The 26,461-nt window shown below is 38.5% G+C and overlaps 3 protein-coding genes and 1 pseudogene across 3 annotated transcripts in view; 1 reads left to right on the top strand and 3 right to left on the bottom strand.

The window, feature by feature from the left end:
• LOC149039372 (uncharacterized) overlaps nucleotides 1–16,410 on the bottom strand; it is a 38,577-nt gene extending 22,167 nt beyond the window's left edge. The window contains exon 1 of the mRNA XM_089185459.1: nucleotides 16,087–16,410. Within this exon, the coding sequence (XP_089041585.1) occupies nucleotides 16,087–16,150 (64 nt within the window). The 5' untranslated portion in view covers nucleotides 16,151–16,410. The remainder of the gene's footprint in view (nucleotides 1–16,086) is intronic.
• Nucleotides 9,853–11,503, bottom strand: LOC149039374 (uncharacterized). Its single transcript, XM_089185458.1, has 2 exons — nucleotides 11,120–11,503; nucleotides 9,853–10,931 (listed from the first exon to the last, which is right to left on the bottom strand). The coding sequence occupies exons 1-2, from the start codon at nucleotides 11,415–11,417 to the stop codon at nucleotides 10,615–10,617; spliced, it is 615 nt and encodes a 204-aa protein (XP_089041584.1). The 5' UTR covers nucleotides 11,418–11,503; the 3' UTR covers nucleotides 9,853–10,614.
• On the bottom strand, nucleotides 12,281–13,542 carry LOC149039373 (uncharacterized; annotated as a pseudogene).
• Nucleotides 16,411–20,481: 4,071 nt separating the features above from the next.
• On the top strand, nucleotides 20,482–26,198 carry LOC113674682 (diacylglycerol kinase epsilon). Its single transcript, XM_027191168.2, has 9 exons — nucleotides 20,482–21,296; nucleotides 21,999–22,142; nucleotides 22,809–22,954; nucleotides 23,071–23,128; nucleotides 23,342–23,455; nucleotides 23,602–23,673; nucleotides 23,782–23,909; nucleotides 24,390–24,501; nucleotides 25,184–26,198. Exons 1-9 carry the CDS (start codon nucleotides 20,601–20,603, stop codon nucleotides 25,322–25,324), a joined length of 1,611 nt encoding a protein of 536 aa, XP_027046969.2. The 5' UTR covers nucleotides 20,482–20,600; the 3' UTR covers nucleotides 25,325–26,198.
• Nucleotides 26,199–26,461: the final 263 nt, after the last annotated feature.

Below are 26,461 nucleotides of genomic sequence, written 5' to 3'. Positions count from 1 at the left end.
ATTATGTCCATATGAGTGCGACGTATGAGGTAGACAATAATACTCTTTACAAACTGTTTACACTCATTCCTCGTTCACCCAATCTTGAGCGTAAAATAAAGACGAACGTTTTACCAAAACACTTTGATGTTCCGAAATTTTGGGGTTGGCTCTGATGGAGAATTTGTTTCTTATTGACTTATATTTATTTCTCATTCTTTGATTGTGAGGTGAAACCAGTTTTTCATGTAATAAGTCTGTTTTCAAGTTAGTAAATAAAGCCTTCTGGTTTGCAATAGCATTTCTTCAAGACAGAGAATCGAGTATTGAGTTAAATCTCTCGGTGATAAATTTTCTTCTCGCAGATGACTTTAATTAATCGGAGGCGGTGTCGTTGATAAGAATGTCGGCCTGAACTGCAAAATGGGAGAACCTTTTAGTAATGCACATCTAGTCAACTCCGACACAAAAAAGTGTTCTGCATGGTGAGAGTATGGAACTGTAAAAACCTGCCTGGCAAAAACATGTCACATGAAGCAGTTAAAGAGTGGTCAAAGATATCATCGTCTCTGATTCCATTCTAGAACTAATTTCTCCATTCTCTTACTTTTTAAGCCCCAGATGAAAATCGACGTTCTAATTCATTGTGCACTCGACGTTTTGACACTTTCAAGGCTTTTATTGCGTTTTTGCAGTGCAGTACTTTAAATTGTTGTTTCTTTTTTCAACTTTCTTCGTCCAAAATTTTAAGGACTAAAAACACGAGTGAAAATATTTTTGTCCTTAGCTTCTAAGATTAAATTTCATTTCCTTTGCTACGAATTGGTTGCGCTACCCTTACAATTGATATTTGTATCATTCAGTATGGTCATGGTCTTAGAATTTTCTGGGCTCCTGGTGGTCCCTAATTGAAGACATGTTTTTCCTACACGGACCTATTTCCGTTCGTCTCATTATAATCCCAAGTGTTAATCATAATCAAGCATTTTTCGTAATATCAACCAACCAACTAATTATGGAGCGAACAAAGCTCCCTGCGACTCCTAGTCTTTATTCGAAAACTAATCTGCCCAACCTAAAAAGACTACAGTACCAAATAACATAGAAGATAATTACCCTTACCAGGTGCTTTTAATAAAGTGATTTCATTCCTACTGTCATGGCCCAGTTGTAGATCACGTTGGTAAAGAACCCATACTTAGTAGCCGAGAAACAAACCACCCATGTGGCAAATTATTCATAACAGTTTTTTCAATAACTCGCATGTGATCTCTCCAGTGATGACAATCTAAAACCATTGAATGTATGAGACTTGCCGACAGATGTCTAAAAATGTGAATATTTTTCTCATATTACTTACTATAATAATACTGGCTTAGGTAAATGTGTTTTATTCCTTTCAAAACAAGGGATAAAAAAGTCTTTGGAATAGTTGCTTTTGTGGTTCTATTCTGTTTTATTTTTTTGTTAATTTTTTTACACGAGAATTAACACACACAAAAAAACACTGGGGTACGAGTCTGTTTTCAAGTTAGTAAATAAAGCCTTATGGTTTGAAATGGCATTTCTTCAAGACAGAGAAATGTATGAGTATTGAGTTAAATCTCTCGGTGCTAAAGTTTCTTCTCCCAGATGACTTTATCAGATGGTGTCGTTGGTACGGATATCGGCCTGAATTACAAAATGAGAGAACCTCTTGGCAAGGCACATCTAGTCTGCTATGACACAAAAAATTGTTTTACATAGTGAGGGCATGGAACTGTGAAAACCTGGTCAAAGATATCATCGTCTCTGATTCCATTCGATTCCTCGGTAAACCTGGGGTTGTCGGGGTAAATTACTTCTTAGAGTATACCTAAAGACGATACTATCTTGGTCAGTCTTGTACATTCTTATTTATCCATATGTGCGTTAAGATGGGAGGACGTGACGTTTCAGATTCGCCCCTGTTTTGAAAGAATTACCTTTCAAAAGTTATAGGAGACTTTTCAGTGAACTTCATAGCCTCATCTAAACACCAGGGGGAAATTTTTAAAATTAAGCAACCCCGAGACTGATTCGAAGGTTTGTATAACAGGCTCCACGAATACCTCCAACTTCCTTCCTGTTTAGATGAACTTAATTTCTATCTTTAACAGTTTGATGAAATAGAACTACTTTCTCCATTCTTTTACCTTTTAAACCGCGGATGAAAGTCAACGTTCTTACTCATTGTGCAATAGACGTTTTGACACTTTCAAGACTTTAATTGCGTTTTTGCAGTGTAGTACTTTAAATTGTTGTTTCTTTTTTTAACTTTCTTCATCCAAAATCTCAAGGACTCATACCACGAGAGTCCTTAGCTCTTTAGCTCTTTAGACTAAATTTCATTTCCTTTCCTCCGAAGAATTGATCACGCTACCCTTAAAATTGATATGTGCATCACCACTGTGATGATGAAAGTCTTAGAATTTTCTGAGCCCCAGGCGGTCCCTAATTGAAGACATGTTTTCCTACACAGACCTTTTTTTCGTTCGTCTCACTAATAACCCCAAGTGCTAATCCTAATCAGGTATTTTTCATAACAATAACTGACTTCAAGACCACCCTTTAGTTATGACAACTTTATTGTGGAGCGGACAGAGCTCCCTGCGACTCCTAGTCTTTATTAAAAAACTAATCTACTCAACCTAAAAGCACTTCAGAACCAAATAGCGTAGAAGATAATTGGCCTTACCAGGTGCTTTTAATAAAGTGATTTCATTCCTACTATCATGGCCCAGTTGCAGATCACGTTGGTAAAGAACCCTTACTTGGTGGCTGTGAAACAAGCCACCCATGTGGCAAATTATTCATAACAGTTTTTTTAAGAACTTGCATATGATCTCTTCAGTGATGACAATCTAAAACCATTGAATGTATGAGACTAACCGACAGATGTTGTCTAAAAATGTGAATATTTTTCTCATGTTACTTCCTATGATAATACTGGCCCAGGTAAATGTGTTTTATTCCTTTTACAACAAGGGATAAAAAAATTTTAAAAAAATTGGAATAGTGGCTTTTTTGGTTCTATTCTGTTTAATTTTTTGGTTAATTTTTGCTCTTTCTCACGAAGCCTAGGCTATGCCTTGTTATCTTCACGAAAAATATAATCGATACGTATTTTACAAAACTGATAATTACTCGCAGATAAAACGAAAAGTTCTTCGTCCGAATCAATCTAGTAGACATCTCATGGATATTCGGCGCACGAAGAAAACGTCAGGGTGTAAAACACTCATCTTATTCATAACTTAAAGGGTGCATCGATTCATATTAATTATTATAAATTATTTTTGGTGATGAAAACCGGAAATAACTGGAACACAAAATTCTGGTATTAGTGAAGCCAAAACGGTGAGAAAGAAGCAGTGGAATACAAAGAGCATGTTCTCAGAAGAACAACCTCTATATTTCTAGCGAAAAACGACCGTGAGATTTTCAACCTTACGAAAAATAACACGCAAATTGAGACAGCTGAAGTTTCATCTGCACTCAAAACACGTTACCCTCTTTGTTAAATTATGAGTGTCTCAGCGATTGTCACAACTGAATCAGATAAATGTTCGAAACAGGACTGCGAAAAATACTCTGATGTTCGAAAAATCAGTTAGAGGTAATGTGCCAGTTTTTCAAAAAAACGTGGTTGTCATGTTTCTGTCGTTCAAGCAGGCCACCACCGCGTGAAAGAAATTGATCAAGTATTACATACGTCACAGAAGAAAAATGATTATCGTATTCCATTCACGTTCACGTTTCTCCCTCACAACCACGCAGTTAATTTACTTCAGAATGATTCAGAGACTGGTACTATCTTTCGCAACCTCCACTAACAGCCAACCCGGAACTTTCAAATGCGCTCGCGCTCGGTCTAAAAATTGTGCTTTCGTTCGTAACGTTGAGAAAATATCGTGACCCAAAGACAAAAACCTCTAAGTTTCAATCCTCGTATCATAATAAACTGTCTACAAAATCGAGGAATGGATGCCTATGTGCTAATGACTTTTATCCTGAGTTAATAAGACTTTGTACAGTCTCAACAAAAACTGTTATTGACATTCTCGATGGCCCCTAGAGGTATGGAATACTGAGTGTCTAATTATGAGTCGAAAATTTATCCGACACACAATTTCGAGTTCACGTAGCTGTTAGTTGGCTACACCTTAGGCTACATAATTCACGATTCCTCCATTTGCTGTTTTTCGACAAAAACAAAGGCAACTTTCTGGTCAGAAGTTCATTTCAATGCGCTCGCTCACGGTGCAAAACTTGTCCTTTCATTCATAACGTAGAGAAAATATCGGGACCCAAGAGATCCATTAAGATCACTAATCACTTTACGTGTACCTCCGCCAACGTCATTTACTGCACAACTTGCACTTATTGCAATAAGTTATACATTGGCGAAACAGGAAGACGACTAGGTGACCGATTTCGAGAACACCTTCGCGACGTGGAAAGAAATGACAAGGACGTCGACGCATCCAAACCAGTCGCTAGACACTTTAATCTCCCCAATCATTCTAAGCAATATATGGCAGTTTGTGGACTTTCCTTACATCTGGGCAGTTCGGAAAGCCGCAAAACACTGGAACAAAAATTTATCTTCCAAATGGGCACTCTTAATCCCCATGGTATCAACGAGCGCTTTTCCTTCAACTAATTTATTCTTGTTTTCTCGTCACCATACTCCCACCAATAGCTTAGCTCCACTTTCTGCATACTAAACCCACACACAACTCACAATTCTTCCAATCGCTCTGACAAAGGGTTAACGCTCGAAACGTCAGCTTTTCACTCATAACGGTGGCCATGTGAGTCGTAAGGCGTTGCCTCAATATAGCTTCAAACAGTGTGACTTTACCGTAAAGTCCAATTAACCAACAAGAAGCAAATGCTTACAACTAGGAATCAATCTATTAACTTCAAGAAAACTCTTTGTTAAAACTTAAACTTCAGACCGATGATTCAGGAAAACTGAGGGCACTTTTCTCTAACTTATTAAGATGTTAATGCATTTACTAACAAACTTCTTTCCAGCTACATGCTAACTACAGCGTTTATCTCCTCCTTTTTTGTGTGGAAGAGCTCGAAAACCTCCTAAAAGTTATTCTAAATGTTGACAAAAACATAACAGTCTGACAAGTAAATAAAGTTTTGCGTAAAATTGAAAGTGCCATCACCTTTCCTTATAGAACCGCTTTTGTACCCTGATGAAAAAAGGACGTTCACCAGCTGAACACGGCCTGAGTGATGGCCACATTTGTTAGTTGGTTTCAGTGCTGGAGGAGAGGTCGAATGCTTTTCAGTTTACTAGGAACCGTGAAACCAGAATCAAAATATTCAGTTATTGTGGATTCAGGTGCATGATATTAACCACCTCATCAACAATGGTCCGATTACCAATGTTTGGTCCTGGATGATAACAAGAGGAAAAGAGCAGCACCTCCGTTTTATAGAAGCAACGGTCCGCACTTAATAAAACTTTTTCCTTCGGCCACTGATTTCCAAGCTCCTCGAGTGTTCCTCAAAAGTTGCAAGAGGCTTATCAAAGTGACGCATTGAAGGAATGGGCGGTCTACTGCTTCTATTTGAGTAATACGCGTATAGGCAGTAGCTGGCCAGAAAAACGACTCTTCCCTGTTTATAGGAAACACCTTATCCTATCAATGAATCACTACAAAAGAAGAGCCTACAAGACGAAGTAAACTGGGACGGGAAGGGAAGTCTGGTCATCCAACTCTCTCCTCTCCCCCCCCCATCTTCCAATCTCTTTCCTCCACTCTTCCGTTTTACTTATCGGCTCTCCCGCACTGCTTCTCAGTTTCTTACTGTAAATTGAAATAACCACTTTCAAAACCAGAGAATCTTGATCCTTCAGTAAACCTTGGCTTCTTGTACTAAGTCTTCTCGTCTCAATCGCCTAATTTGAAAGTTCCAAAGTCCGCTTATGTGACTAAAGTTTAAAGCTGAGGAATGAGGACGAACTTAGACCGAATGTAGAAGTCGCCATATTGGATCGATCGGTAAGATCGACGAAGGCTTGGACCGAGTGAGGACCTGACAGTGAGACGAAGTAACAGTGAAACTAACTAACTAATGAAGAGGAAGGGGTTCGGCATGGAGAAGTGTTTCTTTTTATTTCTCCTTAGTCCTCCCTCCTCTCTCATTTTTTTGTTCCCCGCAGAAGTGCAGCGATCTTACACATCCAATATTGCGTCGTCGGTACTTGACCGGAATATTTATTGTTCTTGCTAGTTTGGCGTTCTTGTAGTTTATGTCAATTAGATTGTGTGCTCTCTTTATTTAATGTCCCAAATTGTATATTATATTTTGCGTACTTTGGACTAAGTTAGTCAATTTCCGTTAGTTAAGGTTTGGTTTGCGTCTGTTAAGTTCAGAAGAAGTTAAGTTCAGGTTTGGCTAAACTGCAGAATACCCGGCCACTCATTTACATGTCATTGAATAAGAATTGCGTCTCTTGTGTTATGCCACGATCTTCAAAACCCCCCGACACATGTAAATGAGGGGGAACAAAGTGGCAGGGTATTCTGCAGTTGCTCCCATTTCAATACATTTGGAACAGAATTAAAACTAACAACACGAACAGAAACATAACAAAACGAAGGTTCATCCTTAATAATCAAAAGGAAGTAATAAACCTATTGTTCCGCGCGCCATGATTTTTCAAACTGCACAGATTTCCAATCTATCATACAGGAAAAGCTAGAAGGGAGCTTACATCTGGGGGTGGGGGGGAGGGGGGGGGCTTATAATTGGATGTATTGTTTTGTCTATAGTCAGATGGGCCGGGGGGGGGCTTATGATTGGATGTATTGTTTTGTCTATAGTCAGATGGGCCGGGGGGGGGGGGCTTATGATTGGATGTATTGTTTTGTCTATAGTCAGATGGGCCGGGGGGGGGGCTTATAATTGGATGTATTGTTTTGTCTATAGTCAGATGGGCCGGGGGGGGGGCTTATGATTGGATGTATTGTTTTGTCTATAGTCAGATGGGCCGGGGGGGGGCTTATAATTGGATGTATTGTTTTGTCTACAGTTACATGGGCCGGGGGGGGGCTTATAATTGGATGTATTGTTTTGTCTATAGTCAGATGGGCCGGGGGGGGCTTATAATTGGATGTATTGTTTTGTCTATAGTCAGATGGGCCGGGGGGGGGCTTATAATTGGATGTATTGTTTTGTCTATAGTCAGATGGGCCGGGGGGGGGCTTATAATTGGATGTATTGTTTTGTCTATAGTCAGATGGGCCGGGGGGGCTTATAATTGGATGTATTGTTTTGTCTATAGTCAGATGGGCCGGGGGGGGCTTATAATTGGATGTATTGTTTTGTCTATAGTCAGATGGGCCGGCGGGGGGGCTTATAATTGGATGTATTGTTTTGTCTATAGTCAGATGGGCCGGGGGGGGGCTTATAATTGGATGTATTGTTTTGTCTATAGTCAGATGGGCCGGCGGGGGGGCTTATAATTGGATGTATTGTTTTGTCTATAGTCAGATGGGCCGGGGGGGGCTTATAATTGGATGTATTGTTTTGTCTATAGTCAGATGGGCCGGGGGGGGCTTATAATTGGATGTATTGTTTTGTCTATAGTCAGATGGGCCGGGGGGGGCTTATAATTGGATGTATTGTTTTGTCTATAGTCAGATGGGCCGGGGGGGGGCTTATAATTGGATGTATTGTTTTGTCTATAGTCAGATGGGCCGGGGGGGGCTTATAATTGGATGTATTGTTTTGTCTACAGTTACATGGGCCGGGGGGGGGCTTCTATGCGGCAATTTACGGTATGTGTTTTTCTAGTTTGGCGTTATTATGTCCGAAGGAGTTCAACGTATGGAGCCATGAAAGAAAGAAATGACAAGGACGCGTCCAAACTTGTCGCAAGACACTTTAATCTCCTTAATCCCTTCTAAGTAGCACATAACAGTCTGCGGTCTTTCCCTACATCTAGGCAGTTAGTTCAGAAAGCCGGAAAACTCAAGAACAAAAATTTTGTTTCAAGCCGGCACCCCTAATCGCCTTTCATTCAACTAATTTCTTCTTGTTTTCTCGTCACCATATTCTCAGTAATAGCGTAGCCCAATTTTCTTCTTATAAAAACAGACATAACCCACAATTCCTCCATTCGCTCTGACAAAGGGGCTAACGCTCAAAACGCCAACTTTTAAACTCTTTACGGTGGTCAATTCACGTTATCAACTCAGTTGATAAGACCAAATTACCCTGTTATAATTTCCCACCGACGCAACACTACAGTTTCTTTAGAAACTTATCCCTTTATATATCTGAAGAATTATGCGTTCTTAGAAATTAAATTGTGATTTTATTGGATGAAAAGCCTCGTCCAGGCTTCACTTCACATCATATTTCGGTGCATGCGAAACTTTCATGGCAAAGTGTTCATCATTTCTGCTGGAAATTGTCACCATGCAGCAACTGTCTCGATTCAATTGTTTTCATTTTGTGCAAGTGAATAATTAGCCGTATCTACAAGGATGAGTTTTTATATAACAACTCACGACCATTTCAGCGAATTTGACTTTGTACTTAATAGTACCTTCGTTGTATTCCGCTGCAGTTACGCTCAGTAAAGGAGATACTTGTTATGAGTGACTAATGTCTTATTAAAAGTGTGCGTGAATCATTCAGTTAATATCTTCCGATTGCTCAATCAGGAGTCCAATCAGAAACCGTGTTTGAAATCGTCAAACAATTCGCAGCGCTTTTTATAGCTTTCTTTAGGAATGTCCTGCTGTACAAAGCTATTACAGAAGACAATTTGCTTGTCACTGTTTTCCATCACCTAAATATTCATACATCATACAATTTTCGATTACCCGGCTGCAAAGACCTTCAGTCAAGGCTGGTTTTACGAATGCCGCGAAAAAAATATCAAAGACGAGTGAAAATGATAAGTAAAGTTGGAGGATTCAGGAACTTTCCTGTGAGATACATGGACATTTTTCGTTTTTTTAGAAATTAACCTTCGCTCTCAGTTGATGTGACTTAGGTAATATGTAATTGAGGTTTAACTAACAAACATGAAGAAAATACTGACAGCCAGATATCAATCTATTGAGTTTCACTAGAGTTTACTTTAAAATCTACATTATAGACCGACAATATAGGGATAGTGATTGTTCTCTTCTATAACTCATAGAAACAATTCTTAGGGAACTTTTAGTAAATCCACTTGCAAAGAATGTTCTCAACATATTTCTGACTATTATTAAGCAGAATCGTTCTTTTAAACTACTGGAAAATTACAGCAGTTTACTTCACTTTGAGTGAAAGAGTATGAGAGCCTCCTGAAAAGATATTCCAGATGTATATTCCAAAAATATAACAAGTAAATAAAGTCTTGCGTTGACTTGAATACAGTCAGTGTTACGCGCAGCAAAATTTAGAAGGTCAACGGGCAAAAAAATTGAAGAAACTGAGTCACACTGGCTGTATCATTATTAAAAATCGATTTTGGTTTTGAACTGATCAAGAAAAAACGATTGACTGCATAATAGACCTTTACATGTATTCATTGACACTAGATACACAAGAATATGAGGAGCTGAGTTCACAATTGTTTCTCTACAAAATTATTTCTCAGTTATTGTTTGACCAATTATCACTAACTCCCCCCCTCCCATGCCCGCTCTTTAATGTCTAAACATTCCTGACAATTGTATCTTCTTTATTCTATAAGCGAACTGAAGTAATTTGTGGCTAACATTTTCCTTACTCTAGAGATTAAACTATTATCTTGCCTCGCCCTAATATTGTATGCTTTTAACGCGCAAGAATTTGTGTGAATAAAGAGGTGGGATCATTTGTTGTTCATTGTTTTTTATTATCTTAATATTAATGCATCATACAACTGAGAACGTGCGCGCCATGTTTAATTCTCCCCCATCCCTCCCCCTCCCCCTCCCCACCTCCCTCGTTTGCATGTGACAACGGGCCTTACGATAAGCCCTAAGCCTAAGAAAACCTTACGCTGACAAAAATGGTTTCATTATACCATAAAGCTTCCCCTGAATCTCTGGGACTGAACTTCTGGGAGTGAACCTCTGGGAGTGAACCTCTGAGGGTGAAAATCTGGGAGTGAACCCCTAAAATTGAACCTTTGGGAGTAAACCTCTCGAAGTGAACCTCTAGGAGTGAACCCCTGGGAGTATTAGGCGCTAAAAAGCTATGCAAATCATGCAGTAATTTCACTGATATAGCTTCTCCATTAGTAATGAATACCAGTGTTCTTTGGTGTCTTATCTTTACACGTATATTATTTGCTCCGAAAAGGGCCGGTAAAAGAACAAATATTACAGCTTTTGATGTCGACAAATTTATAAGGTTAGTAAAAAATTCACAAACTCACCTATTCTGGCAAATGTTGTTTGTGAATTTTAATTCTAACCTCAAATATAAACGGCTCTAGAACCACATGTTGTGCTATTTGTCTTACAGTAACACGGACTTATTACAAAATCTAAATAATGAACTAAAAAAATTAAAAGCAACTGAGTTTAAAAACAAACATCTATTAGCGCTTCAAAGCAGAACTACCACTTCACGCTAAGTAAAGTGGTGCCATGCATTTCAATGGAGAAATGTTATGATCACTTTACCATGTCCAGCAGTATTATAACAACATTCATTTTGCTGATTTGTTCCGTTGTTGAAAGAACCTCCCCCTCCCCCACAGGAAATATCTTTATTCGCACCTCCACTTCCCCCAGAGTACCCTCCACCCCCCCCAGGTATCTCATCATCGTTACGATAACCACCCCCACCTCCGAACCCACCCGAATGTGCTCCTCCCTTTCCCCCGGCTAAAAATCCTTTACCTCCCTTTCCCCCTCCACCAGCAATCTTTGAGTCTTCTCCATTACTGTAAAAGCCACCGCCGCCACCACCTACAATCAAGAGATTTACAGTTGACATTAGCAACTTAACAGATCATGGCTTTTAGTAACTCTGAAAAAAATCAAATTTGAGCAACAAGTTCCACCTCTTTTTTCGAAATACTGATGGATGGCAACAGAATGGAAAAAAACCAAAAAGAAAAAATTCAGTAGTTATAAATAGGAAATTCTTCACCCACCAGAGTTAGGTTTATCGGCTTGTCCTCCATCTCCGTTCATTCCTCCTGACAGGAATGGCGAGTTATACCCTGCATTTCCTGTTGTGTTTACGGACGCATCACATCCGGAATGTTGTTCTGTAATTTTTGCAATTCCTCCTCCACCTCCGGCAATGATCAAAGGCTTGTTGTCTCCTCTTACTACAAATGTAGCTCCTCCACCTGAGCCAGGTTTTTCGTTAGAATTCGGTCTTCCCCCTCTTTGACCAACAAGTATACGAATGATCTCATCTTTGGTCAACATAAAGTTTCCAATCATCCGCGCCCCTCTTCCTCCGTTGATGACACTGTCCTTAATGTACCCCCCTGAGGCTCCTATTGTTTCTATTTTGTATTCACCAGTGTTTGGCACAGTCCACAGTTGAATACCGCTTGACACTGTAACCTGTCCGTCATGATCCTGACCTTTGTATTGACTGCCAACTGAGTCTGGACCCTCTGTTCCACTCTTACCAAGAGTTGTAAAAACAGCTGTAAATCCTTCATAAAACACATTAAATAAAAGTCAAAGTTATGATACAAGTAAGAAATTGTTATAAATAAATTACTTTTGATTCTGCCAATACAGGAAAACCCGCTAAAAAGATCTGTTGTTTTGGGGGTTCAAGTTGATTTTGCTCTTGTATATCGGGTATTTTCTGCAAAACCAGCCTGAAAATGTTCTGCAGGTGTTTTTAAAATTGTTCTAAAGATTAAATACTGCATAGACTATCAACACATGAAATCAATGTACAAGCACAACATTTTCATTAATCCATAGATGGAACTGACCTTCACTACATTAATCAAGGCAATAATATTACATTGGGGGAGGGGTAGCCGTTCTGGTGATAAACAACTCGAAACTCAGCTAAAGTCAAAAAAATTCAAAATGCGCCAGCCCCCCCTCTCTCTTTCGATGTAACTTTTGACTGGTCCCTAATCCTACAAGCAAACTGAGAGAGCAAAACAGTCAATATTCAGTTTCTTAAATTCCCAGTCTAATTATCAGTCTAATTATCAGATCCATTGAACCAATACTTGGGGTGAGATCTTTGCATCATCAGAGCCATCTGCTGTTGGCAAACAGTCAGTTTTCTAAAACAGTCTCTGGAAAAAGGTCTCATCATTACTAAACTCACTTCACGCCTCCCCAGTCCATTGGTTCATCAAGATCCTTCTATTCTTTGCTGAAAGTCTATCCTGCCATTTATCGAGATTGTTCTCCTCTTCCAGCCATATTTCCATTGCTGCACCAATTTTACCTTTCATCATCCGACCACATCCTGCATCAATGGACTGGATTTTGTCAGTGTGGTTTTCAGGAAGCATGTAAACTGTAGTGTTGATCTGATTTCTTCATGTTTCAATGAATTGTTGACTTTGCTGGAAGCCGACATTGTTTGCAAATAGGACTTTTTCTTGTTTGTCTTTCTCTATTTCTGGAATAAGTGTTCCCTGGACCCACTGCATGTTGATCTCTTCATCCATCCAGGCATTTTGCTGGAAATACACATCAACCCCCTTGTCATACTTTTCTTTCTCCTCAGTGGCCACACGCCCTTTTCCTCTGAAGATAAGAGCTGGCTTCACGTTTTGTTCCCCATCAGCCCCAATACAAAGTTGTAGAGTAGCCTGTCGTTTATCTAAACCAGATGATGGTGGGGACACGCACAACTGCTTAGCACCCAAACTTGCTTATTAAAAAATGGGAGAGGAACGTAGTCGATATTGTATCTATTTTTAGATATCCATCTTCCATACTTTGGGTCAACAGTATAGGACTTGTTTCTTCTCCTCTGTGTTTTCAAGGCTTCAATCCCTGTGGAATTTCTGGATCGCATCCCAGCCATCATCTGCCCAGACTTTTTTCTTGTTGGTCCTTCTCCTCAGTACTATGTTGTGTCTTTCCTTGAATCTATGGAATCAGTTGTTGCTTCCTTTAAATTTTGCAGCTTCTGCTACGCCACAGCATGCTTCGATTTTCGATTTCATTTTTTTTTTAACCAAAGTTTGGACACTTTGCTTCCTGCTGCTCTCCGTAGTTTAAACTCGGCAAGTAAAAGATTGGAAGGCAGAGGACATTAATCAGTGCGTTGGGATCTGTTCCCAGCGATCCTTCTCCTTTGTCTCATTGGCCTTGTTTTTCTTCGTCATGGTCAGAGTCAGTTCTGCAAGAATTTTGCTTTTGTTTTTTTCCCGCTTAATCACCAGCGATCTGTTGACTCCTTGTTGCTTTGCAACTGTTTTGTATTTATCATCCAAAAGATCTGGTGCTTTTTTATGAAATCGACGGTGTAGGACTTTCGCTTGTTTCTTCCCCTTCGATTGCTTCCTTGCCTTTGAGTCTGACCTTGCACAACACCGGCTGATTCACGCTGTTGACTCTTAGCCATTCTCTGCATGTTTGCTTCACCTGACTGGTTGTTGATGTTTACAAAAATAGTCAATGTATTTCTAGATGCTGAGCTGATGCTGTTCGAGTTCTGTGCGGCAGAGATGCACCAGTCGAAAGCCGAGATTGAAAAACACGAGAGAATTAAAATGAGGATCTAATCCCATTCACTTAAATTTCCGCCTTTGAATGTGTTAAATTAAACGCTCTGTCAAGCACCTTTCTCTGGGGAAGTGAGACCCCCTCACTTTTAAACCCTTCCTTTAGGGCCACCAACTTTTTTATCTCCTTACTCTCGGCTTTTTGTATCATTTTAAATAATACATTGAAATAAATAATTCGTTATCAGTTTTTCACACATGCATCAAAACTGTTTAGTGAAGAAGTTAACTAAAAGTCAAACAGTATGATGGAGGTAAGTTTCTAAAGAAACTGTGGTGTTGCATCGGTGAGAGAGTAAAACAAGGTAATTTGGTGCTATCAACTGAGTTGATAACGTAAGTTGGCCACCGTTAAGAGTTTCAAAGCTAACGTTTCGAGCGTTAGCTCTTCGTCAAATTGAATGGGAGAATTGTGGGTTGTGTGTTTATCTGCAGAACTTGGAGCTACGCTTTTAGTGGGAAACTACAAAGCAACTACAAAGAAAAGGGATAGAACTAATATCGTTCATTATTACAATTAAGAGATGATAGAAAAATCAATACCGATGAGCGCGGGAGATCAGAAAACGCAGACTGTAAGCAAAGTCGAGCGTATGACCAAAATATTGATAATTATTATCCAGCATTATTGGCTGAATAGTTACCTCTTCCTTTGAAACGGCGAATATAAAACCACTCTGGATCTGAGAGGAAATTCTCGGGTCTTGCGTCCTTTGTGCGGTTGTTCAATTCACAGATCTGTTCTTTTCTGTTGAAATTATAGCTCTGGCAGGTAATTTCCCTTTCACATAAGATATCACAGATATGAAGAGCTGCTACTGTCATTCTCTTGAAAACGAAACCTTTGAGAGCCATACCACGAATGTTAATTTCTATCCTGCATTGATCCCCAGCAGTTACAAGGTTGGTGAACGAAACACAGAGAAGAAAATAACGAAACATCCTCAGCGCTTTTCCTAAAAAACAAAATTCATAGAGAGGTTCGGGTAATACGAAAGCAATGAATAAACTTTTTTTCTCAAGGCTGACTAAGAACGGTGGATAGTAAGAACAACAGGGACCCCAACCCCCCGCCCTTCTGTTATACTCTTTTTAAAAAGACATCGCAAAAGAGAAACATGTAGCCTTAAAACTAAATTATAAAGAAAATGACTGGAAGAGGAAATTCTTTCATTTTACAGATGATTCTGCAAATGAGGTGCAGGGAGAATTAGAGCTGAATGTACCGTAATAGGACTTGAAAGTTTTAGGAAATTATGAGCTTTGCAAGGTCTGGACAATTTCGAATGAATGAGCGGACGAGAAATTGATCAAGTAGAGATACCGCCGACAATTCATTTTTCCCGATGCAGAGGCGGTCATTCGTTTAATTTGTTTCGGGTTCGGTGTAATATCTTCATAAATGCACACTTGTGCTGGAGTGTGCACTATAAAGACTGAAGGTATATTTTCGAACCTAAAATATCTTAAGGAGCTCAATGACTCGATCATTGCCATCAATCTCGGTTACGATCACACAAGACTGCGTAGAGTTTGTTTAACAAAATTTTCTGTCGAAATCACCTGTTTTGGTTTGGTGAAGTGAAATTGTTCCACAGGCTAATCTTAAACTTTCTTTCTGCGGTGGATCGGTAATAACTTATTCCTTTCATCTGCCCACTCATTAAAGTACACGAGCCTCTCGATTTACGTTTAATAAAAAACGGAACCAGCTTTTACATCAACTTTGAAGCCGAACTGTACCAAACAGCCAAACAGCGCGAAAATTAAGGTGCTCATTTTTTTTCAAGGTCTGCCAGTAGTCATTTTATCCATTGTGCAGAATCAAAGAGTCGAAAGTTAAACGCGGTTCACGGACAACATTGTAGAGACAGTAACTGTTTATTCAAAGTAAACCTTCCCTTTTGGCTCAGTCTAGAAACCAAGTTCCCTAAAATTTTGTCATTTTCAAAAATATTGCAAAACAAAGTAAAAGACCTCCTTTGAAATATTTGGTTGTCTTATGCCACTCCAGGTATGTAGATGAATAAAATAATTATTGCTTTTAGTACTAATAGGAGATGCTTATGTGAATATTTCAAGGCTTAGTTATGTAGATAAAGATAATAAAAAAGTTATATGATGATAGAGAAAACTTGGAAATAGTTCTCAGACAATAAATAATACCCCATTCACAACATCAGCCGGATTGAATCAAAACAGAGATGTGAATAATTGGATTTTCCATAAGTTTCAAGTAAACGCTAATTTTTATTTTCATTCTGCTAAATTTGAAGCTGAAAAACATCGGATTAAGCAGCTGCTAAGAAGAAGACAATTTTCAACCAAATTTAACAAAACAGCTCTAAAACATATTTAAGCATTGGTGTGAACTGGGCATAACAAAATCTTACCTTGTCCTTCTGGTCGTAGGGAAGCCAAAACGGTGAGAACGAAACGACAGAAAACAGACAGCATGTCCTCAGAAAAAAACGCCCGTTCTAATTGCAGCGAACAGCTATGGTGAGCTTTTCCTCCTTAAGGGAAACATTAGGCGAAATGAGACAGCTGCATTTTAATTTGTTCGAATACATCACCTCCTTTGTCCGATTATGAGGTTCTCAGTGGTTGTCACAAACACAACTGAATGAGTTTCCCCGGGAAATAGTTGTTTGGTGAAACTGGATTATACTTAATGCATGTCAATAGCCTTTAATTTGAAGTCCTTTATGCGTTCTCTTATTGTGGCTTAAGTATGTCCGTATGAGTGCGACGTATGAGGCAGACAATAATACTCTTTACCAACTGTTTACACGCATTCCTCGTTCGCCCAATCTTGAGCGTAAAATAAAGACGATCGTTTTACCAAAACACGTTGATGTTCCGAAATTTTGGGGTTGGCTCTGATGGAGAATTTGTTTCTTATTCTTATATTTATTTCTCATCCTTTGATTGTGAGGTGAAGCTCGTTTTTCATGTAATAAGTCTGTTTTCAAGTTAGTAAATAAAGCCTTCTGGTTTGCAATAGCATTTCTTCAAGACAGAGAATTGAGTATTGAGTTAAATCTCTCGGTGATAAATTTTCTTCTCGCAGATGACTTTAATTAATCGGAGGCGGTGTCGTTGATAAGAATGTCGGCCTGAACTGCAAAATGGGAGAACCTTTTGGTAATGCTAGTCAACTCCGACACAAACAAATGTTCTGCATGGTGAGAGTATGGAACTGTATAAACTTGCCTGCAAAAACATGTCGCATGAAGTAGTTAAACAGTGGTCAAAGATATCATCGTCTCTGTTTCCATTCTAGAACTAATTTCTCCATTCTTCTACCTCTAAAGCCCAAGATGAAATTCGACGATCTTATTCATAGTGCAATCGACGTTTTGACACTTTCAAGGCTTTTATTGCGTTTTTGCAGTACAGTACTTTAAATTGTTGGTTCTTTTTTTTAACTTTCTTCGTCCAAAATTTTAAGGACTAATAATACGAGTGAAAATATTTTTGTCCTTAGCTTCTAAGACTAAATTTCATTTCCTTTGCGACGAATTGAGCGCACTTTCTTTACAATTGATATCTGTATCATCCAGCGCGGTCATGGTCTTAGAATTTTCTGGGCTCCTGGCGGTCCCTTAAAGACATGTTTTTCCTACACGGACCTATTTCCGTTCGTCTCATTATAATCCCAAGTGTAAATCATAATCAAGCATTTTTCGTAATATCAACTGACCACAAGCCCACCCTTTAGTTATGACAATTTTCACTGATTGTGGAGCGAACAAAGCTCCCTGCAACTTATAGTCTTTATTCAAAATCTAATGTGCGCAACCTAAAAAGACTACAGTACCGAATAACATAGAAGATTATTACCCTTACCAGGTGCTTTTAATAAAGTGATTTCATTCCTACTGTTACAGCCCAGTTGTAGATCACGTTGGCAAAGAACCCTTACTTAGTAGCCGAGAAACAAGCCACCCGTGTGGCAAATTATTCATAACAGTTTTTTCAATGACAGGCATGTGATCTGAATGCACCACTGAATGCAGACTGGCCGACAAATGTTTTCTAAAAATGTGAATATTTTTCTTATGTTACTTACTATAATAATACTGGCCCAGGTATATATGTTTTATTCCTTTTACAACAAGGGATAACAAAATTTTTTGGAATAGTTGCTTTTTTGTCCTATTCTGTTTTATCTTTTTGTTCATTTTTTATTCTTTCTCGCGATAAAACAAGTTTTTCACTCTGAACAAAGACATAATATTCAGGTAAAAATTGCCTCAGTAAACTTTAAATAGTACTAAAGCGATAAAAAAGACATTAATGTAGGAAAATCTCACCTTGTACTTCTGGTATTAGGGCAGCCAAAATGGTGAGGACGAGGCAGTAGGATACAAAGAGTTTGCTCTCAGAAAAAAAAAACCGTTATATTTCTGGCGAACAGCGACCGCGATATTTTCAACTTTCAGGGAAATATCAGGCAAATTGAGACAGTTGAGGTTTCATCTGCGCTCGAAACACGTCACCCTCTTTATCAAATTTTAAGTGTCTCTGCGATTGTCACAACTGAATTAGATCCTCTTGGATGTGGTTGGTTGGTGAAACTCGATTGTACTTCATGCATATCAATGGCCCCCTTTTTTAATTCATAGAGGAAGATTTCCTCTGTGTGTTTTTCAATTCTAGTGTCATTATCCTTTCATTCATAACGTTGAGAAAATATCGTGACCCAAAGACAAAAACCACTAAGTTTCAATCTTCGTGTAGCATCATGATATGCTGTCTACAAAATCGGGGAATGGATGGCTATATGCTAAAGACTTTACATACTGAGTTAATAAGACTTTGTGCAGTCTCAACAAAAACTGTTATTGACATTCCAGACTGCCCCTAGAGGTATGGAATACTGAGGAATACAACTATGTGTTGAAGTTTATCCAAGACACAATCTCGAGTTCACCTGGCTGTTAGTAGGCTACATTTGAGGCTACATTACCCACAATTCCTCCATTCGCTCTGACGAAGGGTTAACGCCAAAAGCGTTAGATTTGAATTCTTCTTCTTTTTCAGCATGAGACCCTGACCGTCAGGGATTCTTGGGAACCAATCAGGATTGTTTACTGCATTATTCCTTTGCCTTAAATTCTAATGATTGCAGGTGGTCGAACTTTCAAGATAAATGTAAACTTTCATTTTGACTGACGATGACGTCAGTGACAATCTGAGCTCGTAAATAATATTTGGTTCTTGGATGCAGCGATGCTAAATGCAATCTCGAGAGAATCTGGACGGTGTGGAAACACCGATAGCCCTGATTATGCGACATTTGATCAGACTAGTAAATATCAGTCAAGCAAAAATCAGTAAAGCCTTTGACATACATTGCAGGACCCACTGTTAACTGCAGTGCTTTTTTATTAACACTAACAAACAAATCTCGACGGCTAAGAAAGAATTTATTGATGTAAATTAAACCGACTGTACCTCGTAACAAGTCACCATGACTAGTACGATTAACAATTATTCACCACAGTGGAGGGAAATAGTTCCGACTAGCCAATCAGCACTTTAGAGCAGAATTACCACTATACGTTAAGGAACTGAGGAGCTGCCAAGTACATTTCTCTGAAGTAATGTGATGAACACCCTTCCATGACCATCGCTATTATGACAACATTTATTTTGCTGATGTGTTCCATCGTTAAAAGATCCCCCACCTCCACCACAGGAAAACTCTTCATTAGCTGCACCATTCCCCCCAGAATAACCTCCTCCGCCGCCTACTCCTCTTTTGTCGATAAGAAAACCACCAGCACCTCCAAATCCACCATAATTCTGTCCACCCATTCCCCCGTGGAGATATCCTTTACCTCCTTTCCCTGTTTCGTGAGGATGATTCGGTGCATTTTGTCCATCACTAAAGAAGCCGCCGCCGCCACCTACCATGATCAAAACATGATCAGCGGTCTCTTTTAAAGAGGGACGTTTTAAACTAATTAACTTGAAAGCGATTAGACAACGATTCGCAATACTCTTCAACTAATTTTACTTCTTGAGTTTTGGAAGTTTATCAAAAAAATTTTTGTAAACGGTTAGAAACAAAAAAGAAAAAGCTTTTGAGGTAGAGGTGAGGCCATATTGTTGCGTTTGACTCGCTGTTTAGTACTTCTGTTTCATTCAAATCCGCGATTAGCGAACAAGAAGTCTTGTCAACTTTTCCAAAAAAACTGTGGGATCTCAGTTCACGAAGAGAACAGATCATTTACATCTTCGTATGAAAAGTAACGGTGTCCTCATGGTAACCAGCTTATAACAACATGGCGGTTCAAGTGACTTTTACGAGGTGCTCTCATTGTAATGATATCTTTAAAGTTTAATTAAACCATTTTAGAGGAAAAAGAAGTCGTAATGTGCTTGATAACATGTAGTTGATCATCGCAGACCATACTCTTGAAACGCGCATATGAAAAGTTTTTAAGGAAGCGTTCTCATTGGTCGCTCAATGTGTTTAGATGAGAGTATGTAAAATAAAAGTGATGAAAAATTTTCCCGTGTTTACACAGCCTCCTACATAACACTCGAGAGTTGCGAAAACCTTCGACTACGTAGACACAACCTGAGAAGCAGCCAGCGATAGTCTCGATCTCCTATACGCGATCCGATTTCTTTCTCTCTTCCTTTACTTTTATCTTTTCCTCTCATTTTGTACACTCATTTCCAAGCCTGAAGCTTTCCACCCATTCCCTTAAGGTCAAGAGTCGAAGTTAGGTCAAGGTTAGGATTCACTATTACCCAGTTCTCATCCTCTTGTATCATGCAGGGTAGTATGGGTAATTACCAACATGGCTGAAGAAACAGGTGTTGTCTGCATGATTCTTGTGCGGTTAAATTGATCCCCTAAAGCTCTTCGTGGATATGTTTAAAACCAATGGGAGACATCTTAGAATGGCGAGGAGATGCATACCAAGTTCTTGCATGTTGTGGAGTTTTCATTTTACTTTCTTGGGTACTAACAAAATTGTTAGGTCTGACTTGGAAGAGAGGACTACGAGTGGGAGACCCTCAGAAGGGCCATCGATGGTTTATGACAGAAATACTTGACAAGCCCACGTATTGTAACTTCTGCGAGCGTCCTCTTGTAAGAGGCGGTTATTGTGAAAACTGTGGGATCTCAGTTCACGAAGAATGCATCGACGGAGCAACCAAGAGATTTGCTTGCAAAGTTCTCGTTCTTTCGAAGAGAGAATACATGAACCACCAATGGGTTCGTGGGAATCTACCTCTATGTAGCACTTGCAGTGTCTGCGGTTTTCATTGTGGTACTGAACCGAGATTATGCGATCTCAGATGTGTATGGTGTCAGGATAAAACACATGATTACTGCCTTCGAAGCAAGTCAAATGTGTGTGATTTTGGAAAGTACAAGACTATGATGTTACCTCCACATTGCATTAGTTTGACTGTGGAAAATTGGAGAAGTAAAAAGAGATTTGTGGTTCGAGAAGTCAGCACACCGCCCATCAAAAATTGGAGTCCACTGCTTGTGTTTGCTAATCGTAAGAGTGGGGACAATGAAGGTGAAAGATTATTAATGGCGTTTAAAAATCTTTTAAACCCAGTACAGGTAAGTGCGAGTGGTAGCATTCAAAAATTGGAAGTGATCTCCAAACAGTTGATAGAGAAATGTAATGATTCAAAATTTTCTCTTGATTCAATTTTTGTTTCCAATTGAATTTTTCTATTTTTTCCCAGTAATTGTTAATTTCTCATAATTTGAAACAAAGGAAATAAAAGTCATATCAGTGGGCATAGATTTTTTTTAGCACTAAGCTAAATGTCTGCACATTTAGAGCTACATGTCAACTTGACAGAATCCTAGTTTATGCCATGCCATAGCTTGTGTTTGGTGATTTTCCAATAAGGCAATGCACTTATATAAGTTAAGAAGGAGAATGCTCACTTTCTACGACATGAAGCCACTATGAGTTTTGCTACTACTCCACGGATAGGAAGATAGCTAATTGCCAGGTAGTAATTTGCTAGCATTCATTTATGATAATGATGCATAAGCAGTCACTTTTGACAGAACTCCTTTCTTTCTGGTGTCTACTAATGATCACCAGAGTGCTTACTATGATGGCTGATCAAGACTATTGGAGGATGGCAGACTCTTTACTAACCTTTCAGTACAGATATTAATCAGTGTTTGAACCTGCCAGTGGACCTCTTGTTCTGGAGTCTAACTTGCTATCCATTCTTCCATCACAAGTCCCTTATCATTAACAGCAAATTTAAACAGCTGCTGAATGTTTAATGATATTTTCAGGTAGTAGACCTTCATGAGGTTCCTCCTGAATCTGCATTAGAATTTTGTAAGCTTCTGCCAAACCACAGGACTCGTATACTGGTGTGTGGAGGGGACGGCAGTGTTGGATGGGTTCTTGGTGCTTTGGATAAAGTCAAGTTAAAGGTCAGTCAGGTTATGGTTGCACCAGTAGCTGAAAATAATCAATACATGTTGTAGTCAAAGCTCTTCTAAGGGATAAAACTAGGCACAGAGCTTTGTTTTCACAGTTTTATCTTTACAGTTTGAAGTATTATTTGTTAACTGTTCTCAAAATTATAGGGTGACAGTTATGAAATATTTTAGTCAATCTATATTAACCTCTTTGCCATATCTTAAGTTTGATCATTAAATTAACTTGCAAAGTAACTGGCTGCATACAGGTTGGCCAGTGGCCAGATCTTATTTACAACTCTGAAAATGGTTTCTGCATATATTATCCATTTTCATAAATTGCAAGCTTATATTGTACCACATTTTTGTTGTGTTGAATCAATGATTGATGTATACAGTATTCTTTTGGTGCAGTCTTCATGCACTAATCTCTTCATGCTGTGAACTTCTACTAAGCAACTTTAATATTATTTTCATCACTCAATACATGTAAATGAATAACTGTGTTAACACAGAATTTTGTCTACATCATGTGCCTGGACACCAAGTGCAACACAGGAGAAAAATGATATTGAATTGAAAAAGAAAACAATGAAAAAATTAAGATTGTTAGCTAAAGAAACTTGCCATGTACAATTTTTTTTCAAGAAACTTATACTCTATTTTCTTTGTTACTAGGTGCCACCATACATTGGAATTCTTCCTCTAGGTACTGGGAATGACCTGGCGCGAGTTCTGGGATGGGGGAGTGGTTACACTGGTGAGGAAGATGTTAATGAAGTTTTGACATCTGTAATGATGGCTAATGTCACTCCTTTGGACAGGTATGGAATACAAGGCATGGATGAGAGCAGCATTAATTAAGAATTTTAACTGTAAATATTGATTTTTACCAACAAGACTTTTTTTTTATTCTAATATTCTACCCTTCTGTTTATAGATGGAAAATAACTATCGAGAGTAACCGACGGTACTTTGATGTAAGGAGGCGTAAGAAGGTAATACCAGATTCTAAGCCATTCATATGTATCTCCTGAATTTATTCTGTGAATGGTTCACTGTGTATTCCTTTCAAGTCAGGCAGTTTGTTAACTAAGTCTTAGTTTTATTTGAAAATTCATTTTTATCATGTGGGGTTTGAGACACTTAGTCCATATTGCACAATGAGAAATATCGTGAGTCTTGGCTATTTCCTTCCACTCTTTCATTAGGTGTTTTGGATGAATAATTACTTTTCTATTGGCTGCGATGCCAAAGTAGTTCTGAATTTCCACCTTCATCGTGAGAGTCAGCCATCTTTGTTTACCAGTCGCATTATTAATAAGGTAAATACTGATTTTTTTCCAGTTTTGTTTTCTTTTGTTTTACTCTAAGTTTGATTGCACAGACTAAGCCTTACTGAACTCATTACTACATTGTTTTGGTTACTTGGCTTTATACAGGTATCTACTTTTTTTTTCTTTCTCTTCAGGCCGTGTATGGATTGTATGGTGCCAGAGATGTCCTTGAACAAGACTGCAAAAACTTACATGAAGTTGTTGAGGTATGAAAGGGACCATTGTCTTGTATTCAGACCACCTATCTAGCTCAGATTGCATTTACTTAAAGTTAGTATCATGCCCTTTAACTTTTGAACATTACTTTTTTTCAGCTGGAAATGGATGGAAGAAAAATGGAACTACCAGAGCTGGAGGGAATTGTTTTTCTGAACATTAACAGTTGGTGTGGAGGCTGTGAATTGTGGGTTAATGGTGATGAGGAACACTCTTCACCACCAAGGTCAGTTTATTGTAACTGCTCAATAAAATTGAACACCATTTCTTTTAACATGAAATTCAAAATAAAAGTACTGAGAGATTTACAAAATAAAAAAAATTCAAAACAAAAGTACTGCTAGTTGGGGTCACAGCTGTGACCTTTAAAAGGAGAGGTCATCAGAAGGAACTTAAATAAGAGAAGAAAGAAAGTTAGATGAGAGCAAAATTTTTCCTCTGCAAAATAACTTTGCCCCCTGAAAATGGCACTCAAACGCTTACTGGTTTGAGTTAGTGTGAGGAGATGAGTGACAATTACATATGTTAGAAGCAGTACGCCTGGAGTCATTTTGTACGAGACCTGTTGTTAATAGTAGTGACTTGTTACCAACTATATAACATGATCCATTCCTTATCCATGAACAATATAAATTTAAGAAAGCAACAAAATACAGGTAACTGGTAATTCTGTTTACAGGAAAGATCTATTTTGTTCTTTTGGCAGCATTAATGATGGAATCCTGGAGGTAGCAGGGCTTTATTCCGCTCTTCACATTGCAAGGTTACAAGTCAATATGGCTGATCCACTACGGCTTGGTCAAGCACGATCAATAAAAGTAAGTACTGGAGACCAAAGGTTTTCTGTGCACCAGTCTTCTTTTGTTTGCTGAATATAATCGAGAGAACAGTAACTCTGGTTAGATGATGTTACAATAATATTTATTTATATAAAACAATAGTTTTATTTGATTTTGGATTAATCTGCTAATTAAAAATAAAAAAATCCTTTTTATCACTTCCTCTGGGATGGTATTTATTGGAATGTTACTGGTAGAGTGGAAAGTCAAGAAATAAGGCATTATTTTATGGAAAAAAAAACAAAAACGTGATGCCAGTGACTTCAACATTATTATGTGGCAGTTGGGACTGTAAAGTAGAATATCAATCTGACAATTGGGAAGGTTATATTGTAATTCTTTTACTCCAAGGGCTGGTTAAAATTTGACTTCTCCTGTCAAAAAAAGGGAATTTATGACTTAAGATGGAGGATTTTGTCGTGATATATAAATGCATTTTCTTAACTTTTTTGCAAAGAAAGAATTGCAGCAAGAGGTGAGATTTACTTATCTGATCAAGGGAGTTACAATAAACACTATAGCTATCACCTTAAGATTTTCCTTTTTGGAACAAATGAAAACATTGTGACTTAAGGGTAGGAATCAATAAACTAAATGATCAGTTGTATCCCAGTTTACATTCTTTGATCTCAGCCAGTGCATTTTGATCTCTTCTCGACAGCTTACACTGAAGGACACCAGGTCTCTCCCGGTTCAAGTAGATGGGGAACCCTGGGAAGAAGGCCCGTGTGTGATTACAATTACTCATCATAACCAAGCCCTCATGCTGGCGAAAGGAGAGAAACAGGACTTGATATTATGATTGACCTAAGTGCCTTCGTTATGACGGTTGGAGCTGTAAGAAGATATACAAGGCATTACAGAATTCAGGAAAAGAAGAAAGAATTCAACCTTTATGATACAGCTGGTTTATAGCTTATTATACCCAGGAGTATAGAGAGGATGTTCCGGTTGGAAACTCTTACACCGGCGTCTTACAGTAGAATAAAGAGCATCTTTATGAAGGGACGTCAGACAGGGGCAAGCGAGTCGTTGGTTGGGATGTTCGATTTTATTTAACTTATTTTTCGTTTTAATTTGTAAAGATAGTTTGTTTTCCGAGACGTTCACGCAGTGCCCTATTGTTGTTTTTGCTTCAGAAATATAAATTCCCTTCATTTTGAAGTCGTTTTCATCAACAAATCCTTTACCGCCATTGTAAAGCTTTCACACACGTAGTTAATGTAAACCTTTGATGCAGACTTCTGGAACAATTGATTTCTGTTCGAGTAATCAAAACCGTGAATTAGAAATCTCTTTATTAGCCTTGAGAGTCAGAGAGTTTATTACTTCTATCATCTTAGCCCTGAAAATTCTCCATACAGTATCTGTACTGAAGGGCAAACAGAGGAAGAAAATGTCCACCCACTCAAGACTCTCTTGATCGTTAAACAACTTCTTCTTGTCAATACAACAAGAAATGAATTGTAGGAAGAATATGCCTACTGATGTCAAAGTGTAACTTGGTGATAACATAGTGGTTAACATGATGATAGTACGCTGCGTAAGAAAGTACAACTGTTATTGACTGCAAGGAAGCATTCCATGGAAGAGTCTTATTACTGCTTATAAGCATTTCAGGGTTTCATCATTGTTGATAATTGAATTATGACTTCTTATTAAAATGGTTACATGATTATACTGTTCTTAAACCTGAAATCTTTAAATTAGATGTCATTGATTATAAAGTGTTCTAAGACGTTGTTTTGGTATAAAGCTAACCATACTTTAAATCGCCTACAACACAAAATAGAGTCTAATCAATTCAGTGGTCGCGACTTCCCGACTGTCGTGGCATAACCCCTTCGCTGGGACGAATTACTCCTGGGATATATCATAACCCTCCCCTGGGATGAATTATCCTTTGGATAAATTCGCAAAAAAAAGTTCAAAACCTGGC

This window comes from Pocillopora damicornis, chromosome 10 (assembly GCF_964200805.1).
Source record: "Pocillopora damicornis chromosome 10, jaPocDami1.2, whole genome shotgun sequence".
Taxonomy (NCBI): domain Eukaryota; kingdom Metazoa; phylum Cnidaria; class Anthozoa; order Scleractinia; family Pocilloporidae; genus Pocillopora; species Pocillopora damicornis.
This window is presented reverse-complemented; position numbering and strand designations above follow the sequence as displayed.